This window comes from Mustela putorius, unplaced genomic scaffold (assembly GCF_011764305.1).
Source record: "Mustela putorius furo isolate JIRA1106 unplaced genomic scaffold, ASM1176430v1.1 tig00003942_pilon_pilon_pilon, whole genome shotgun sequence".
Classification (NCBI taxonomy): Eukaryota; Metazoa; Chordata; class Mammalia; order Carnivora; family Mustelidae; genus Mustela; species Mustela putorius.
In genome coordinates, this window is record NW_025422087.1 from 10023334 (window position 1) to 10040023 (window position 16690).

The window sequence follows — 16690 nt, forward strand, 5'->3', positions numbered from 1 at the left end:
CCCTCTGGTCCTTTGTTCCCCTCTCCTCGACTCATTCTTAGTTTCCTAATGATACTCTCGAAGTTCAATTTTACGTATTTCCTATGATATATAGCCTTAGAAGCAGTAGATGGGGGAAGGAGAAACACTGAATCTAGGCTGAGTCCTGCCCCTTACTGTCTAGGTAACACTAACAGAGCCTGGTACTTAGGAGGAACTCAATTCATATTAGTGGAAAGGATGAAGAACACTGGGCAAGAGGAATGACAGTTTCATCTGCTATAAAATGGAGACGGTATCCCTGAAAAGAGATGTTTTATGAATGTCTTGAGATCATAAAGTGAAGACATTTTATAAACTATTAACACATACACTCTGTACACGTATATGCAACACGTACACACAGATATAGATAAGTTGGGAGGTGGGTAGGAGGGTAGGTAAATAGATCTATGCACACATTCCCATAAACACGTGTGTGTGTGTGATATGTAAGTCCTGTTATAGTTAGAGAATTGTCAAAGAGAAGGGACGATGTCTGGATCCTACCAGTGGAAGCCTCCCAGCTGAGAGTATCATGGTAGAATCACCAAGAGCTTCATTGTCTGTTTTGTTTTCTTGACATTGGATTTTAGCAGTTTAAACAGAGTTTATCAGACTCTAGGGAGCTTACTCTAAACTAAGTCTGTAAGATTTATAAATAAAAAAAAGTTTACCAAATTCAAAGGCTGGTATACTGCTTGAATAATTGACTTCGCTTATCATTTAAGCCACTTCTTGGGCAAGCCCTTCAAAGAGATCACATTGCAGATCAGATTGTTGCTTTTTGTTCATTCTTTCTTTCCTTCCTTTCTCTCTTTCTTTCTTCATTTTTGGTTTATAAACAATAAAAACTAATTTCTTGACATTCTGGAGGCTAGAAAGTCTAAGATCAAGATGCCAGCAATTTTGGGGTCTGACTAGAACCTACTTTCTGGTTCACAGATGACCATTTTCTCCCCATGTCCTTATATGACAAAAGGGAGCTCTTTGCCCTTAATTCTTAAAACAACCACATTCCTAAAACAATGTGATTCAGATCCCATTTTACAGAGAAGAAGACTTTAATTCAGATAAGTTACTTATCTTGCCCAAAATCATAGCTCATTCTCAATTTCTATCCTGTGTCATCTGTCACAGTTTCCCATGTTGGTCATAAGAACAACACCTTCACCCCTGCACAATGATGGAAAAATACTGGCAAAAATATGCCCATATTCTAGATTCCATGTTGATTATTAGCATTTGGTTAATGTATTTTTCTATTCAGATGGTACAATCAATTAACTTTGGATTTAATCAGATTCTTCACTTACTAAGGATACACCTGGTTGTATCCATAGGATTGCTGATTTTAAATGGTCACCTTTTGTTATGGTACATAATAGTTTTTATTCTCAGGAGGGCAATTTTGTCTTCACCTTATCCCCTGCTTCTAAAAGCATCCTACTATAGCCCCAATACATACCAGCCATCCTCATTCTACTATCTAAAGTTATTATGGGTTATTTGGGAAAGCCCTATTGATTTACTCTTTTCCATTTTTCTTCTTCATCTGGTTGAGTTATTTAATTTTTTATCATCACCTTTCTCTTCAGCCATATTTTCTTTCAGGGTGACAAGTAATTCAAGTCATGTAGTATCGAGAGCCCACTATATACTAAACATTGCTAAATGCTCAGCATATAACAATAAGTAAAACAAGGCTCCGCTCTCAATGAGTTTATAGTGGGAAACACGGAGCATTAAATAGGAAAATCTGATCCTTTCCCCTGACCTGCTTTTCTCAATTCATTTCCCATGGCCACATTCCTCCTCACCGTCACATACTCTAAGAATGACATAATAACTTTCCCCCATAATTTCCATTATTTATACTTGATAGGATTTGTTTGGTTTTTGATCTGGTGGTGTTTTTGATGGTCAGAATTATTTCCAGATCAACAATTTTCTTCTTTAATTGTTTGGGTTCAAAATGTCAACAAAAAGAATTCAAAACTTTGTTATATGCATTGCTTTTAGCCACAGGTAAAAATTTTAGTCAGAATAGTGAGAATATGATTATAATAGTAATACTGTGCAAATTAGACTAGGGATACAATTATAATAGTAGCACAATGAAAATTGGACTAAGCATAGCTTATTAATTCCTTGATAATTCAGAGTCTAGCTTTGCATGTTGCCATGACAACATCAGGATCAGGGCTAAAATTTGTAACATGAAATAGTTATGTGAGTGGAAGTATAGCTGGGAAGATTTTGAATATCGGTACCAGTATGGATCAAAATCTGGAAGCACTGTGAAAATCATTGCAAATTAATTGAGGACTGTACTGAACTTTAGACTTAAAGTATGAAACATACATACCATTTAACATTGCACTGAAGTGAATCATTAAACTCATACAGTTCCTTTGGAGTCAGTAGGAGTCAAAATATATGTTGCTAAGAAAATTCTGCAAAAATGTCAATATTTTAAATATTAAGTTACACCTAATGATTCTGAAATTCTTAATTCAGATTTGAATTTGAGATAAAAAGTTCCTTTCCATCCCTCTTTTTCTTCAGCTAACACATATTTTAACTCCTACTATGTACAAGAGGGTACCTATTAGGATTCCATGTGAATAAAAAATTTGATACTAATACATGAGACAGAAATAGTCTTAAGTCTGCAGTTCACAAACGGAGCATGAAGGAAGCCTGGGATGTCACCGTGAATTCACAGGGTGCTGCAGGGCAATTCATCCTTTTCAAGGGAACACAGCAACATCTCTCAATGCACAGACTATTAGCTGGAGTTAGTTCTACATTTGAACATTAGATAGCACTGCACTCTTTCCCGTGACGTCTTAGCTTTGTGAACCAGTTTTGGGGAGTTGCTATGATAAGAAACAAGAGCTGCATGAAACTCCATGTGGAGCAGGGGTGAAGGTGGTGGGGCCTGATGTGACTCTGAGGCTTCAGAAGCTCTGCAGTATCCACCAGGGGCACACAGCCCTTTAGTAAGTATTTGTGGTTATTTAAGAATAAAGTAAAAATATTGTTTTTCTTTCAGTTTAGGAGTTTTCAAACAGCTACTGAGTTGTTAAGACATAAGTATTATTTAGATATAGCTAATTAATAAACAGAACTGTTGGGTGTTTCTCCTGGCCTCAGGATAACATGAAAAATTCCTGACACACTAAGGGTCTAATGAACTGAAAAAGTTTAGGAACCTTTGTCATAGGTAATGATCATTCTAGAAACTCAGTAGCTTTATCATACTTTTACAAATAGAGTTCACTTTCATTATTTCTTAGATAAACACAGTGAACCTTAAAACGTTCATCATTTACACAAACTGTCCCAATTTTATTCCCTTAAGCTATTCCCGTGTCCCTCCTTCTGAATTCATGTTTTCAAAGTTCCCAGCTTGTAGTTTGTATCATGAGAGGGCTATGTGTGGTGTGGGTAGAGGCTGTACACAGATGCACACTCTGTGTATGGGGGTTGGGGGGCGGTGGTTAGGAGTAAAAGTGGCCGCCATGATTATATGAAGTTTCAGTCAAATGCTTGTAAGATGGTACCTGACTACCTATACCTACTTAGCTTATTAGCATGGGAAAGATTTGCTGTACTGTTGAAAACCTGCTTAATTATCTTGAGTGTAGTTTTACCTTTTCATTCTTGTTGACTTATAAAAAACCCATTTGCAGCCATATTATACAAATAGGTGTTTTCATAGTGGTTTATCCTGAGTCTCTAAATGTATCTTTTCTATAGTAGAATTTTTGAAGATTGCTAATATCTGCAATTAAGATGTATTTTAAATTTGCCTAAGGATAAACCATGAATTACTTTAAATGGATTGATATTAAACCAATGTATTAGTTAATATTGATTTTTAAAAGTCATTACTTAAAAGAGACTACATTTGTTATGGTTTGCTTAATTGCTAGGAGGATATCACTGGCCACTCCTCGACAGCTTTATAAATCTTCCAACATGACTCAGCGCTGGCAAAGAAGGGAAATTTCCAACTTCGAATATTTGATGTTCCTTAACACTATAGCAGGTAAGACATCTCATTCTTTCATTTCATAATATGTTTGTGTTCATCAAAATCATCAGTAATATGACTTGATGTACTACATTTTTTTCCCTTGGAATTCAAATACGGCATTAGAATAAATATTGAAGCACTCATGTTAAATGTTATCAGAAACTTCACAGGCTGGTACTGAGGTTTTAGATGCATTTGTTGTTGAAGAGGCTTTTCCTTGCTCTCCTTTTGCCATTTCCTTTGCTGACAGCTTTGTCTGAAGGTTTATTAGAGTCAACAAACCATTGCCAGAAAGTGTCTGGAAATAATAATGGGAAAATGTAATTTCCCTACTTTGTCATTCTCAGCAATAGCAGCTAGACAGGAGAATAACAACAGGATTCTGCCTAGTACAGATGTCACCTGGATTATGGCATGATTGGGTTACAGGATCTTTTTTTCTTAAAATCTTCAAATAAAAATATAAAATCAGATTGGCTTTCTAAATGATGAGTAACTGCCATCAACCTCAGCAGTGCCATGCTTGTAAATTAGAAGAAGGCAGTGGCTTTGTTTTTCTGCTAAATCACAGGCTGTCAGTGGTTAAACATGTTTATGAGATTTAAGTACCTCTTTCTTTTTTCCTAAATTAAGCTCCAGAAGCCCTTCTTGTTGAATTACAAGAAGTTTACTTCTATAAATCAGGCTCTACAAAAACTTTTTGGAAGCAGATGAATTGAAGTAACTACATAAATACACATGCTTCCCTTTGGTTATTGTTCTATTATGAATAAAGGCTTAAAAGGATAAGTGTGTAATAGCACTCTTTAAATCGATCATATATGTGTGAATATGGATGCTTTAGGGATATGCATATTAAATATGGGAGATATAGATTTGTATTAGATAGGCAGGAGAACGCAATTTGTGAACAAAAAGGAATAAAAGAGTTGTTGGAAATAGTTTTGCACTTTAATCACTTAAAACATTGTAATGTTAATCCTTTGCTAATAGGAAACTAGAGGTACAACCAAAGGATTATTGCATAAATTTTAATTTTAGTATTTATTAGTATTTATTTAGTATTTATTTTATGCACATATATATATACACACGTATCTTTATGATATTCCCATCACATATTTGTATATATACGTGTATATATATCAGTGTGCATGATGTTTATATCTTGAAGAAACCTATTTACTCCCTCAAAGACACAGGAAATGGGTTATACTGTTTAAATAGCATTTCTTACATGGATCAAGTGAACTTAAATATCCGAAATGTAAAAAACTTCATTAGCATATTCAGCTAAGAGCGTAATGTAGCAGAAAGAAGCTTCAGCGCCAAAGAGAAAAAAGACAGAATCTCAGATGTGCCAACTTTGTCCTAGAGCACAGGTGGAATGTCAAGTTTTGACCCCGTCTTAGACTTCAGTCTTTCCATACCATATTTAATATGTTCACCTCTGTCATAATAAGTGGTATGTTTGGTTTTCTATCACCTCATTTTATATTATTGTTTTTAAAATGTTTCCTTGTTTTTATATTTTGTTTTTCTTTAGCTTATACATTTTTGCCCACTTTGTTAGTGATTTAGAATGTAGACATCTTGTTATTTATTCTCCTAGAGACAGGTTTAAATTTTTTAAACCCTCTAAAGTATATTTCTCTTCTTTTTGAACTAAAAAACGAATCAACATTGAATTCTCAACTTTAACTCAATTTAGTCCTCATTCATTGCCTACCTCTGTCAATATGATTTACTACCCAGGATCCATGTTCTTATTAAACTCTTACTTTTTGGAGTCCATATATTTTGCATATTATGAAGGATTTCAAACCCTATTTAAATTTTCTTCTTGGTAGTGCAGTATATTACTTTCAGCTACATGGCACTTAACCTGATTTTTAGGATAATGTTCTCTTTCCAGTCTTCTGCAGTATTTTTCCATATTCGATATGTTAGGCTTTTGTGTTATCCTCGAGAAATATAGCAATGCTCATTGTCTATCATGTGTCATAGATGGTCATGTGCTTTTTTCCTTGGCTGTGCAAGCTGCTTGGAGCTGTCGTATGTAAAACTGGAAGACGAGGGTCAGACTCACTCATGGCTCAGTTTCCAGTGGAGCCGGCATTCATATTAAGCTATTCTGCTAGTCCAAAGTGGGATTCTCACCGTCTTTCTGGTTGGAATGTGGTCCAGTTCATTGTATTAAAGGACTCACCTGGTTTCTGTCCTTCCCCACTACATTTTACTGGTGTCTGATGTACTTTACGGTGTGGTACAGTACCAACTACAGCCACTGCCCGCCGCAAGCCTGTTGCTTTCTGGGAGCTTCTCCGTCAAGCTGGGAAAGATTGCAGTGTGGAGGGAGGTATAACATTGTGATCCTTTCTGAAAGCTACACCTGGGCAAGACAGACACTGTTGTTTCATCTTGTTTTTCTGGTTGAGACGGTCTTTGGGTCTCGGAGCTAGAGCATGCAGGTTATAGGGGTTTTTAAGTGCCATTTTACTCTCTTTTGAATCATTGGGGTCTGTTTTATTTGATGACACAAAGAATGTAGAGGCCACTGGCTTTTTTTTAAAAGACTTTTAATAGGCTTCTCCTTTACAGTGGTTGTAACTAAACATTAAAGCCTGTCTGTTGTAGACAGTGGATTAAAAAGAAGTATAAAATCGGGACTAGGAACGCAGAGCACTTACAACTGGATGGGTAAATGAAATATACATAAATAAGAGAGCATTTTAAGAGCTGATATTAAGTGCTGAATAAGAGCTGTAAATAATGGATGCTGTGAGAGCTAAGTAGAGTGGAGGAATTTTAAATATGTGTTTGTCTGGGCAGGGAAAAAAGAGCAGACCTTTACAAATTTCTGCCAGTGGGATATGTGATGTGTTCAGTGGACATGAGAATAGTATCTTGGCTGGAACAGAGAATAAGAACAGATAATATTGGAGCTATCAGGAAGAGCCAGATTGTAAAGAGCCTGATCTTGGAATCTTAGGAGTCAGTGTGATTTTGGAGTGGAAGGGGATGCAGGTGGAGTTTTAGGAAAATTAAGCCGGTAACTGGGTATGGCCTGAACCAGAAATGAGATAGCCTAAAGTTGGGGAGAGCTGTTGATAGGAGAGTTTGACAGGTCTCCAGATACGAAGTCAATTTATTCCGTTCTTTTTGTAAATAGTTACTGAACACACACTCGGGTGCTGACACTGCAGGGAAAACTAAAGTATGGTTTCTGCCTTTGGAGAGAGCAGTGTAGTCAGCAAAACACCCGTGCTCACCAGCAATCCCAGGAGAAGTGATCGTTATTAGAACGGGAGAATCTACAAAGCCATTTGGAGTCACAGTTCTAGACGGCGTTACTTATAAGTAAGAGATCAGGAAAAGCTTCTCATAGACAACGTTTAAATTGGAAAATGTAGTATGAGAAAGAATTCAGTGGAAAGTCAACAGAGAGCATTCCAAGAGAAAAGAAGACGTGGGGTGAAGAGCTGGATTAGAGTAGTGGTAGCAGGTATGGCAAAAAGAGAATGAGAGAGAGAGGGAAAGAGAAGTGCATGACTCCGTATACAGTGTCATTATACAAAAAGTAGAAATCACAGTGCGGTGTTCTAGTTCATTGGTTTACAGGTGTGGCGCCCTGACCGGCAGTGTCAGTGTCACTTGTCCTCAGCCTCCTCCTCAACCCTACTGACTCAGAAACCCCGGGAGTGGGGCCCAGCTCTCTGTGCGTCAGCAAGCCTTCTAGATGGTTTTGATGCATATGCAGTTTGAGCACCATTGCCCTAGCCATTTAAGGCCTGATTATCAGAACAATATTTGCATATAAAGACATTTGGAACGTACAAGAGGGCACGCTGTTATGTGCCATTAACTGTCCTAAAAGTTTACAGAATTGGGAGATGGGCTGAGCCAATCTACTCAAGGGGGAGCCTTGTAGAAATGCTGGGCTTTGAATTATCTCAAGGATTTTGTCTACGTTAATGATGATCCAGGCAACATGAACCTTGATACAGAAATAGAAGGACACTTGGAAAGAGTTATGAATGTAAATATCCTAAGGAACCCTCCGTGGATATATCCTGCCAGTTCTTCCCTGGCCGTCATTTTGAAATTTTAAGTAGGAGTACCATCTTGTATTGCGCACCAGCACCAAGGGTTTAGGTGATGGTTGTATAGAGAAGCTTCACTAAAGAGAAACTGAACCCCAGGGTTGTACAGCAAAGGCCTCAGCAGGTCCCACAGGGATGCAGGAGCTAGGATATCTCTTCAGAGTCGTCTTGCCTTGAAACAAGAGGGCCAGGCCTTCATTACCTCCTCCACACTGCTGTCACTGGATGCAGGCTCCTGGGAAGGAGACAGACCCTGGTGAGGGGGCTTTCTTCTGACGACGGCAACTCCTGGGGAGAACTTAGCTGAGTATCACCAGCCACAAGACTGCAACATGGTCACCAACCCGGCATCCAGGATACTCCTGGTTCCCAGAATCACCTGGAGGGCTTGCTGCAGCTCGGATGGTTGGGCCCCATGCCCACAGGTTCTGACTCAGTAGTTGAGGGTAGGGCTCAAGAATTTGAATTTCTGACAAATCCCCAGGTGATGCTGATGCCACTGTTCTAGGGTCCCCACTTTGAGGACCACTGCACTGTATCTATATTCTTTAGAAGACATACCTAAAGATAATCGTATTAATCTTCTATAGCACTCACACCTTCTATGGCACTGTATGTATCACAGGTCTGTATTCATTTATGGTGATGTGACCTTAGCATTTCCTTCCTTCCTCCCTTTCTTTCTTTCTTTCTTTTTTTTTAAGATTTTATTTATTTGACACAGAGAGAGAGAGACAGTGAGAGAAAGAACACAAGCAGGGGGAGTGGGAGAGGGAGAAGGCTCCCTGCTGAGCAGGAAGCCCGATGCAGGGCTTGATTCCAGGACCCTGGGATCATGACCTTAGCCGAAGGCAAATGCCTAACGACTGAGCCACCCAGGCGCCCCTTATATCGGTTTTTCATCTTTCTAATGAGATTACGATAATGCTACAGAGGAAAAAAAAGAAGTTTTGCCAAGTAAATATCCCTCAAATTGGACTGATTTAATATTTAGGCTTTGCAAGTGTTGTGCTTGATTGTGTGATCTATTATGTGAATTTACTAGAATTGCTAGATGAGAGATTCTTTACATTTCCTGGATTAAAGAGAAGGGTTACAGAATGGGAATCTGGAAAGAGGAAACAATCTTTCTTGGCTTCACATTTTTAAAAATACAGGCTAATGTCACTTAGTAAATCTACATTTTCTGTAAAAAAAAAAATTTGGTTCCTGTCTTACACTTTCAGACTTCCTTTTTCTCCAAAATATTATTTTAACATAAAATACATGTTAACATAAAATGTTAACATATATTTTAACATAAAATATATTAACATATATTTTAACATAAAATACAAAGTATATTTATGCCTCATTTCTTGCCTTCCATTATTTTGCTGTTCTTCTTTCTAGATGTTTTTAAAAATGAGACTCTGTATAAAGCATATAACAGCAGTGTCTTAGTATTGATGCATTATTAAATTTTCTTATACCCTCATCTGATATATGTATATTTACATAATTGCATATAAATAAACATTTTATTTTATATAGGTGAGTTTTGTAAAACTACTTTACATAGTAAAAGAAGTTTATCAAAAATTCAGAGAACATACTGTTTCTACAAGACACCTAAAAGCCCATACATATTTTCATGGCCTTTGATTTCTATGGCCTTCTTATAAATTTAATAAATACTCACTATAGAAAATTGGAAATATGGGGGTACCTGGGTGGCTCAGTGGGTTAAAGCCTCTGCCTTCAGCTCAGGTCATGATCCCAGGGTCCTGGGATTGAGCCCCGCATCGGGTTCTCTGTTCAGCAAGGAGCCTGCTTCCTCCTCTCTCTCTCTGTCTGCCTCTCTGCCTACTTGTGATCTCTGTCAAATAAATAAATAAAATCTTAAAAAAAAAAAAAAGAAAAAAGAATTGGAAATATGGGGTAGAGTAATTAAAAGATTAACTTACTCATAAGCCTAGCAGTGTATACATCCCATTTAACAGTGTTGGTGGTTTTTCTCCTTTTTCTATGTGTCCTATCTCATTGGGAACTTGCTACACTTAGAGGTTCAGATTCTTCTTTTTCAATTTCATTAAATATTCTTGGAAGACATGATTTTTAAAACTGCATGAAAGTCTAGCTCAGGACTCTGGAATAATCTATGTAACTATTCTTGAAACCCATGCCTTTTTTTACTTTCAAAGAACTTAAGTTTTGGAAGATTTATGTAGAATAATTTTTTTTCTTTTCTTTTTTCTTCTTCTTCTTCTTATTTTACACATAGAAGAAGTTTAATGATGCTTAGAGTTCAAATAAAAATGTGGCTTCAACCTCTAATTCCTGGTGTGGACCCAATTTTTGTTCATTGTGTGCTGAAAAATACAACCTATGCCTCATTTTATACCTTATTAGATACTGCCATGAACAAGACGTTAAAATCTGGCATTCTTGCATTTATGAAAATAGCAGAGTGATTGCTAACATAGCTTTGTATAAATGATTCTGTTAGGTCTGAGAATTAAGGTTTTCGAGTTGTGTTTCATATGATCAGCTAATGAATTCAGCACAACTTCCCCAACCCCAACCTTTTTCTCCTGTTTAGCATTTTCCACTTTTTTACTCTGTGATGTACAAGCCCTCCCTGGTTAATTATGTATATATTTAGCTACTGCATGTGTTGGGCTTATTATTGTCATCTAATTAGATGTAACTTGAACTGCTTGCTTCTAGAAAAATCATTAAAAATTCTTTCCTAATGACCTAGAGATGACAAAATGTCTGTAAAGTGTGAAGAAGCAGACAAGCACAGGAACATCGCTCTTAAAGAGTGTTAATCCAGATGCTGCAATCATCTAATTAAACAATACTTTGCTGTCATTAACATTTTCACCAAGGAATTGCAGTTATAATTTCTTTGTCAGCTGTCTCTAGATCACTTTACCTTCAAAACTAAAGTGCCATATAAAAACATTAAATTGGATGGTTTAATTAAAAAGTTTTTTTTTAAATGAAGAAACAGATCCAATGTTTCTGAGATCTCATTTACTGTGCTTCACTTTTATTGTTTGAGTAGATTAGTGTCATAGGCTTGCAATATTTAATATTCATCTTCTAAGATAAAACCTTATAAGCATAGTTAGGTTAAAGAAAAAAAATCGCCACTTACCACTGCTGGAAAAGGATAGAACCCTACCAATTATAGCACAAGGTTATTTACTAAACTTCAAATTATCCTTTAAAAAAAAAACCATAAAACAAAACAAAAAAAAAAAACAAAGAACAGAACAGTTCATAAATAGGTACCTCCAAGTAACAGGTATTACTTTGGAAATACTTCACTTCTTTTCCTAATTTAGTAAACAGTCGTTTTTTTGTTCATTTCACAAAGATATTCAGTAAAATAATTAAGTAACAACGCTAATTCCTGAATTAAAAATCCGAAATGCCATTTATTCTTTTTCATTCCATGTGATTTTTAAATACATTGTGCATTTTTAATTTAAATAAAAAATTTATATCGACTATCCATGGAGTAAAGGTTTTATGTGAAAATTTTTATTTAAAGAAGTTTGGCTATATGTAAGCACACTGATTGATAAAATTTCTTCTGTTTATTAGAATTTGAATGTACTATCAACTTTAGTAATTTAAATATTGCTAAATTTTTGTTAGAATTTATTTTTAAGGAAACTTCCATAGATTAGTAAAAGTGAATTGCAAAAAACCTAGGACGGAGCAATTGCCATAAGCTGTAACTGATGTCATCAATCAATTTTGTGTGTGTATGTTTTAAAGATGATGGTTTCTTTCTTGGCCTGTTTTACAGAAATACCATTATCTTGTTTCCTATATTAGAAAGTCACTTCTTTTAAGAAGCTGGTGTCTTCAAATACGGTCTTTATTTTTATGCTGTTTGTAGTTATATGATACATTTAAGTACTAAGACAGTATAAGTGGGCTTTTTATTTATTTTATTTTGATAGGTTTTTTCCCTTAGTATATATGGAATTAAACCTTATCAGAAAATTTTAAAAAACTATGGTATCTCATTTCCAACTATTTTATTCCTATAAGTAATATAAATATATGTTACAGAAATAATAACAACATTATTCTATAAAAATACACTTACCTACCGGAAGACCTATTTTTCATTGAAACCTGCAGATTTTTTTTTAAGACTTTATTTATTTATTTGACAGACAGAGATCACAAATAGGCAGAGAGGCAGGCGAGAGAGAGAAGGGAAGCAGGCTCCCTGCTGAACAGAGAGCCTGACTGTGGGGCTTGATCCCAGGACCCTGGGATCATGACTTGAGCCGAAGGCAGAGGCTTTAACCCACTGAGCCACCCAGGTGCCCCAAAACCTACAGATTTTTAAGTAGAATGGTAACCCAGAAAATGACAGGGCCCTAAAAATGCCATGGGCCCAGTTTGAATCCCAGAAATAGCTCTGCCTAGCCAATCTGGACTCTCTGTATCCATACACATATAGAAAAAAAAATGCCGAGAGTCATCAAGCATCCTAGGCTGACATATATGTAGCTGTCAATAATACATTCCAAATTTTAGAATGTTATACTTTGTACTCTACAGTGATACTGCTTTACCAGAACATTCTCATGCACGAGACCTTAATAAAGATTCCGAACTTGTGTGTTTTCTTATCAGGCTGAATCTTCATAGTGGACTTATAAAACAGGTGCATTCATTGGCTGAGCTGTCTAGCTGCAGAGTCTCCTTCTAGCTTATCATGCAGGTTCACAGTGTCACTCTCTCTCATATATACTGTTCTCGCCCTACATAGCCCTCATCCACCAAAGACACCAGCCTGCAATTTTCCTTTTTTTCACTTGGCTATTTGTTCACCTAAAATTTGGTTCATCTTATCCCATTTTTATCACCTCTGTATCCATTCCTTCAACAAACATTTATTGGCAGATGGTATGTTTGAGATTAAAAATGAAACAAAACTCTAGACTCTACATTCACGCATTCACAGAGTGATGCAGAAGCAGACAAGTAAACAGTGATGTGTATTAGCAGCAACCCCTGTGTCGTGTCTGCATGAGCCCTGTACTGGGGGAACAAAGGGGACCCTAACCTGCCTCTCACCTCAGTCCAGGAAGTGCAAAGTAGAAGGAACGTCTTGCTTTCTATCTGTTACCTCCATCAATTTACACATTTAAAGCAATATATTACTTTGTTATAAAATGTGGATAAAATGTTAATGTATCATTAACAGATAAAATATTCACCCACTACAATGTTTATGAAATGAATGAATGAATTTGATCTGATGCTTGTAGTAGCAGATTTAGTTCTCCCTTGGATCAGGGTTGGTTTTTTTCCTATTATACAACCACGTTAACCAATTGCTACAAAAAGTAGGTGTCATTTAATGACAATTCTTGATGCCAAATGAGATCATGTATGCATATCTATATTACTCTTAGGCTCTGTGTGTTGTGGGCACCACAGCATTCATTCTAGGTGAAATCTGTATCATTAAATACTGGGGAAATCGCCCTTTTGTATGAATTCAAATGGGAATTTAGAAAGTTACCCATGATCAGATTATAACATATTTTTGCAAAAACAAAACAAAACAAAATAAAAACAAACAAAAAACAAAAAACTTGTGCAACAAAAGTTTCCTTTGGCCCCGTTTCTTTAAGAGTGATTTTCTTAATTTCATCCCTATGTATTCCAGTACCAGTTTATGGGAGTGAGCCAGTGCCGTGTGCTTCCTAAACTTTCTACCTTCCCACTGTGCTTCCATAACCTACCTGAGCCTCTTAAGTCATTCTATCAGAAAATAAACAACAAACCCAACCTAAGGTACAGCAACTCTCCACTGAAGTGAAACAACATAACACAAAAAGAAAATGTGTGAACCAACCTAAAAGAGTGAAAAGACAATACGCGAGACATCTGCTTCTGAACTTCTTCATATTGGCTTCAGATGACTTGTTAACTTGTACATTCTCAAGTTATTCTTATTTTTGTAATTCTTGGTATAAGCTCATATAATATTCTTTACACTGGCAATGTAACTTCTAGATATATAATCATTGTAGTAGAATACCATCACATAACCTGAAGATGTACAGATCGGCAGGATCCCTCATCCGTGATCACTTTCGGGGGTCTTCACCAATGAAGCTCTGTTTTTCAGATGCCGGTAATGTCTTCATCAGAATCCACAGAAAAGAGAATGGAGGTCCCCAGGTGGCAGGTTGCAATGGGTCAGGACCAGGAGTGGGACATACAACTTCTGCTCAGGTTCTATCAATTAGAACGGAATACCATGCCTATAGCTGCTTGTAAGGAAGGCTGAGAAATGTGGTCCAGACCAAGAAGAGAAACGAATTACAATAAACGGCTCTCAGTCTCTACCACAAGTCTATATTCTAGAAAGTAGTTCTAGTTACTTGTGTCTTAACTATTATTGAGTGAATTCAATTGAAATACATTGTTATTAGATTGCTTTTGATTAAACCAAATTTATGAGTTCAATAAATAATTATTCTCTTCTGAAATCCAATGGTTTCCTTATATAAGAACAAGAACAATTCATAAGCACTTAGTGCATATACAGATTTTCATTTCTCTTTTTTATTACTAGGACGGACATATAATGACCTGAACCAATATCCCGTGTTTCCATGGGTATTAACAAACTATGAATCAGAAGAATTGGACTTGACTCTTCCAGGAAACTTCAGGGATCTATCAAAGGTAACTTTTAAATATATTGAAGTCAATTTTCTTCATAAAACTTTATTCTCAAAGTATTTCTACCAGGTATGTATATGTATCCAATATAGCCAATTAATGTTTATAAGAAAGAAAACCTGGGTCTTCTCATTTTGTGGTCAACATCTAAATCTCATCAATTCTTAGCATAGGTATTAAGCTACAAGAAGATAAATGAGTACTAGTATAGGGAAAATGCAATACATATTTAAGAAAAAGCAGATGTAAGGGGAGGTTGCTCAGATATCCTTTGTTGTAAAGGTCAAGGTAAAAAACCTGAAATTAGAACAAGGTGTGGTTGCAAATTATTTCTGTGATATATTTCTTAGGTGATAAGACATGTAATCTTGACCATAACACACACACACACACACACACACACACACTACATAGGGGAACATCCTAGTGAAAAGAAAGTAGGACACAATAATTCATCACAGATCTGTTAAGATACAAGAGAGAAGATTTGGCCCTAAAATTGGCAAAATAAAAATTACATAATGGGGGATAAGAATAAAAAGCAAATTTGCTATTAGTTTACTTCATTTGTCCAGAGGAGACTTAAGTGGAGTACTTAATTATTGAAAGTGCAGTAAAGGATTAGGAAATGAGCCCCCCAAAAACTTCTCTGTAGCCTAAGCTGATGTCAGAGCCAGACCATTAAGTTTAATATGTATACTTCAGCCATTTTAAGCCTCAGCCCCCATTCACTGAATTTTATTCTTTTTAAATTTTATTTTTTCAGTGTTCCAAGATTCATTGTTTATGCACCACACCCAGTGCTCCATGCAGTACGTGCCCTCCTTAGTACCCACCACCAGGCTCACCCATACTCCACACCGCTCCCTTCCAAAACCTCCAGTTTGTTTCTCAGAGTCCACAGTCTCTCGTGGTTCGTCTCCCCCTCCAATTTCTCCCAACTCACTTCATTCTCTTTTCTGTCATACTTGGTGGACATATTGGTGGCCATACAAGGCCATACAAGGCGTATGGGTGAATGTTTGGGTTGGGCGGGGGGAGGGCTGAGAGCATAACCATTGCAGCTGGTTTAGAAATGATTCCGCACATGGTTTTTCACTCAGCACACCTTCTCTTGCCTGCTCTCTTGCCTTTGAGAACTAGACCTACCTAAGCTGACGTTTTGTATTCCACTGCTTACTAGCTATGTGACCTGAAGTCACTTTTCCCTAGCCTGCATTTCCACATTTGTAACAGGAGAACAGCACTACTATCCTAAGCCACACAGTTGCAAAAATCAAATGACATGTGCATCAAGAATGTGACATGGTTCTTGGCGCATTGAAGCACGTCGTGATTATTAGCTATTAGTATTACACATGGAATATTTCTCAGCCCGTTTTGAAGCCCGTGTACTAATATTTGCATATCCTGATCTATCATTCACTCTTTCGTTCTGTTATTTTATGTGACTTCCTTATCTAATCTCCGTTGCTAGCTCACTGCTAATTTTATTTATGATATTACAGGTACAAAAGGGCCATAAGAGGTCGGTTAGTCTACACCTTACTGAGAGTCCCATATCTGGGAGAAAACAAAGTACGAGCAACTGAACTCCAATATGGTTTTCAAATATAGTAATTTTTCCAGTTCAAATAAACTGAACAAAAATCTTGTGTCATTTACCATGGACAAGTAATTAATGATTCAGGCCCAGGTAGATAGATGGAAGCACTGTAACTCATGGGGTCTGCCCTCTGGAGCAAATCCAGTTATAAAGTATCTGAATCATAAAACCAGTCTCTGCAAAGTAAAATAATAAGGTCCA

At 36.7% G+C, this 16690-nt stretch overlaps 1 protein-coding gene across 11 annotated transcripts in view; it reads left to right on the forward strand.

The window, feature by feature from the left end:
* The window catches only part of NBEA (neurobeachin), a 678500-nt gene that overhangs the window by 569552 nt on the left and 92258 nt on the right, over positions 1–16690 (forward strand). For all 11 annotated transcript variants that reach the window (XM_013044893.2, XM_013044895.2, XM_045069766.1 and 8 more), the window contains 2 exons: positions 3960–4075; positions 14774–14886. In XM_013044893.2, coding sequence (XP_012900347.2) covers positions 3960–4075; positions 14774–14886 — 229 coding nt within the window. The remainder of the gene's footprint in view (positions 1–3959; positions 4076–14773; positions 14887–16690) is intronic.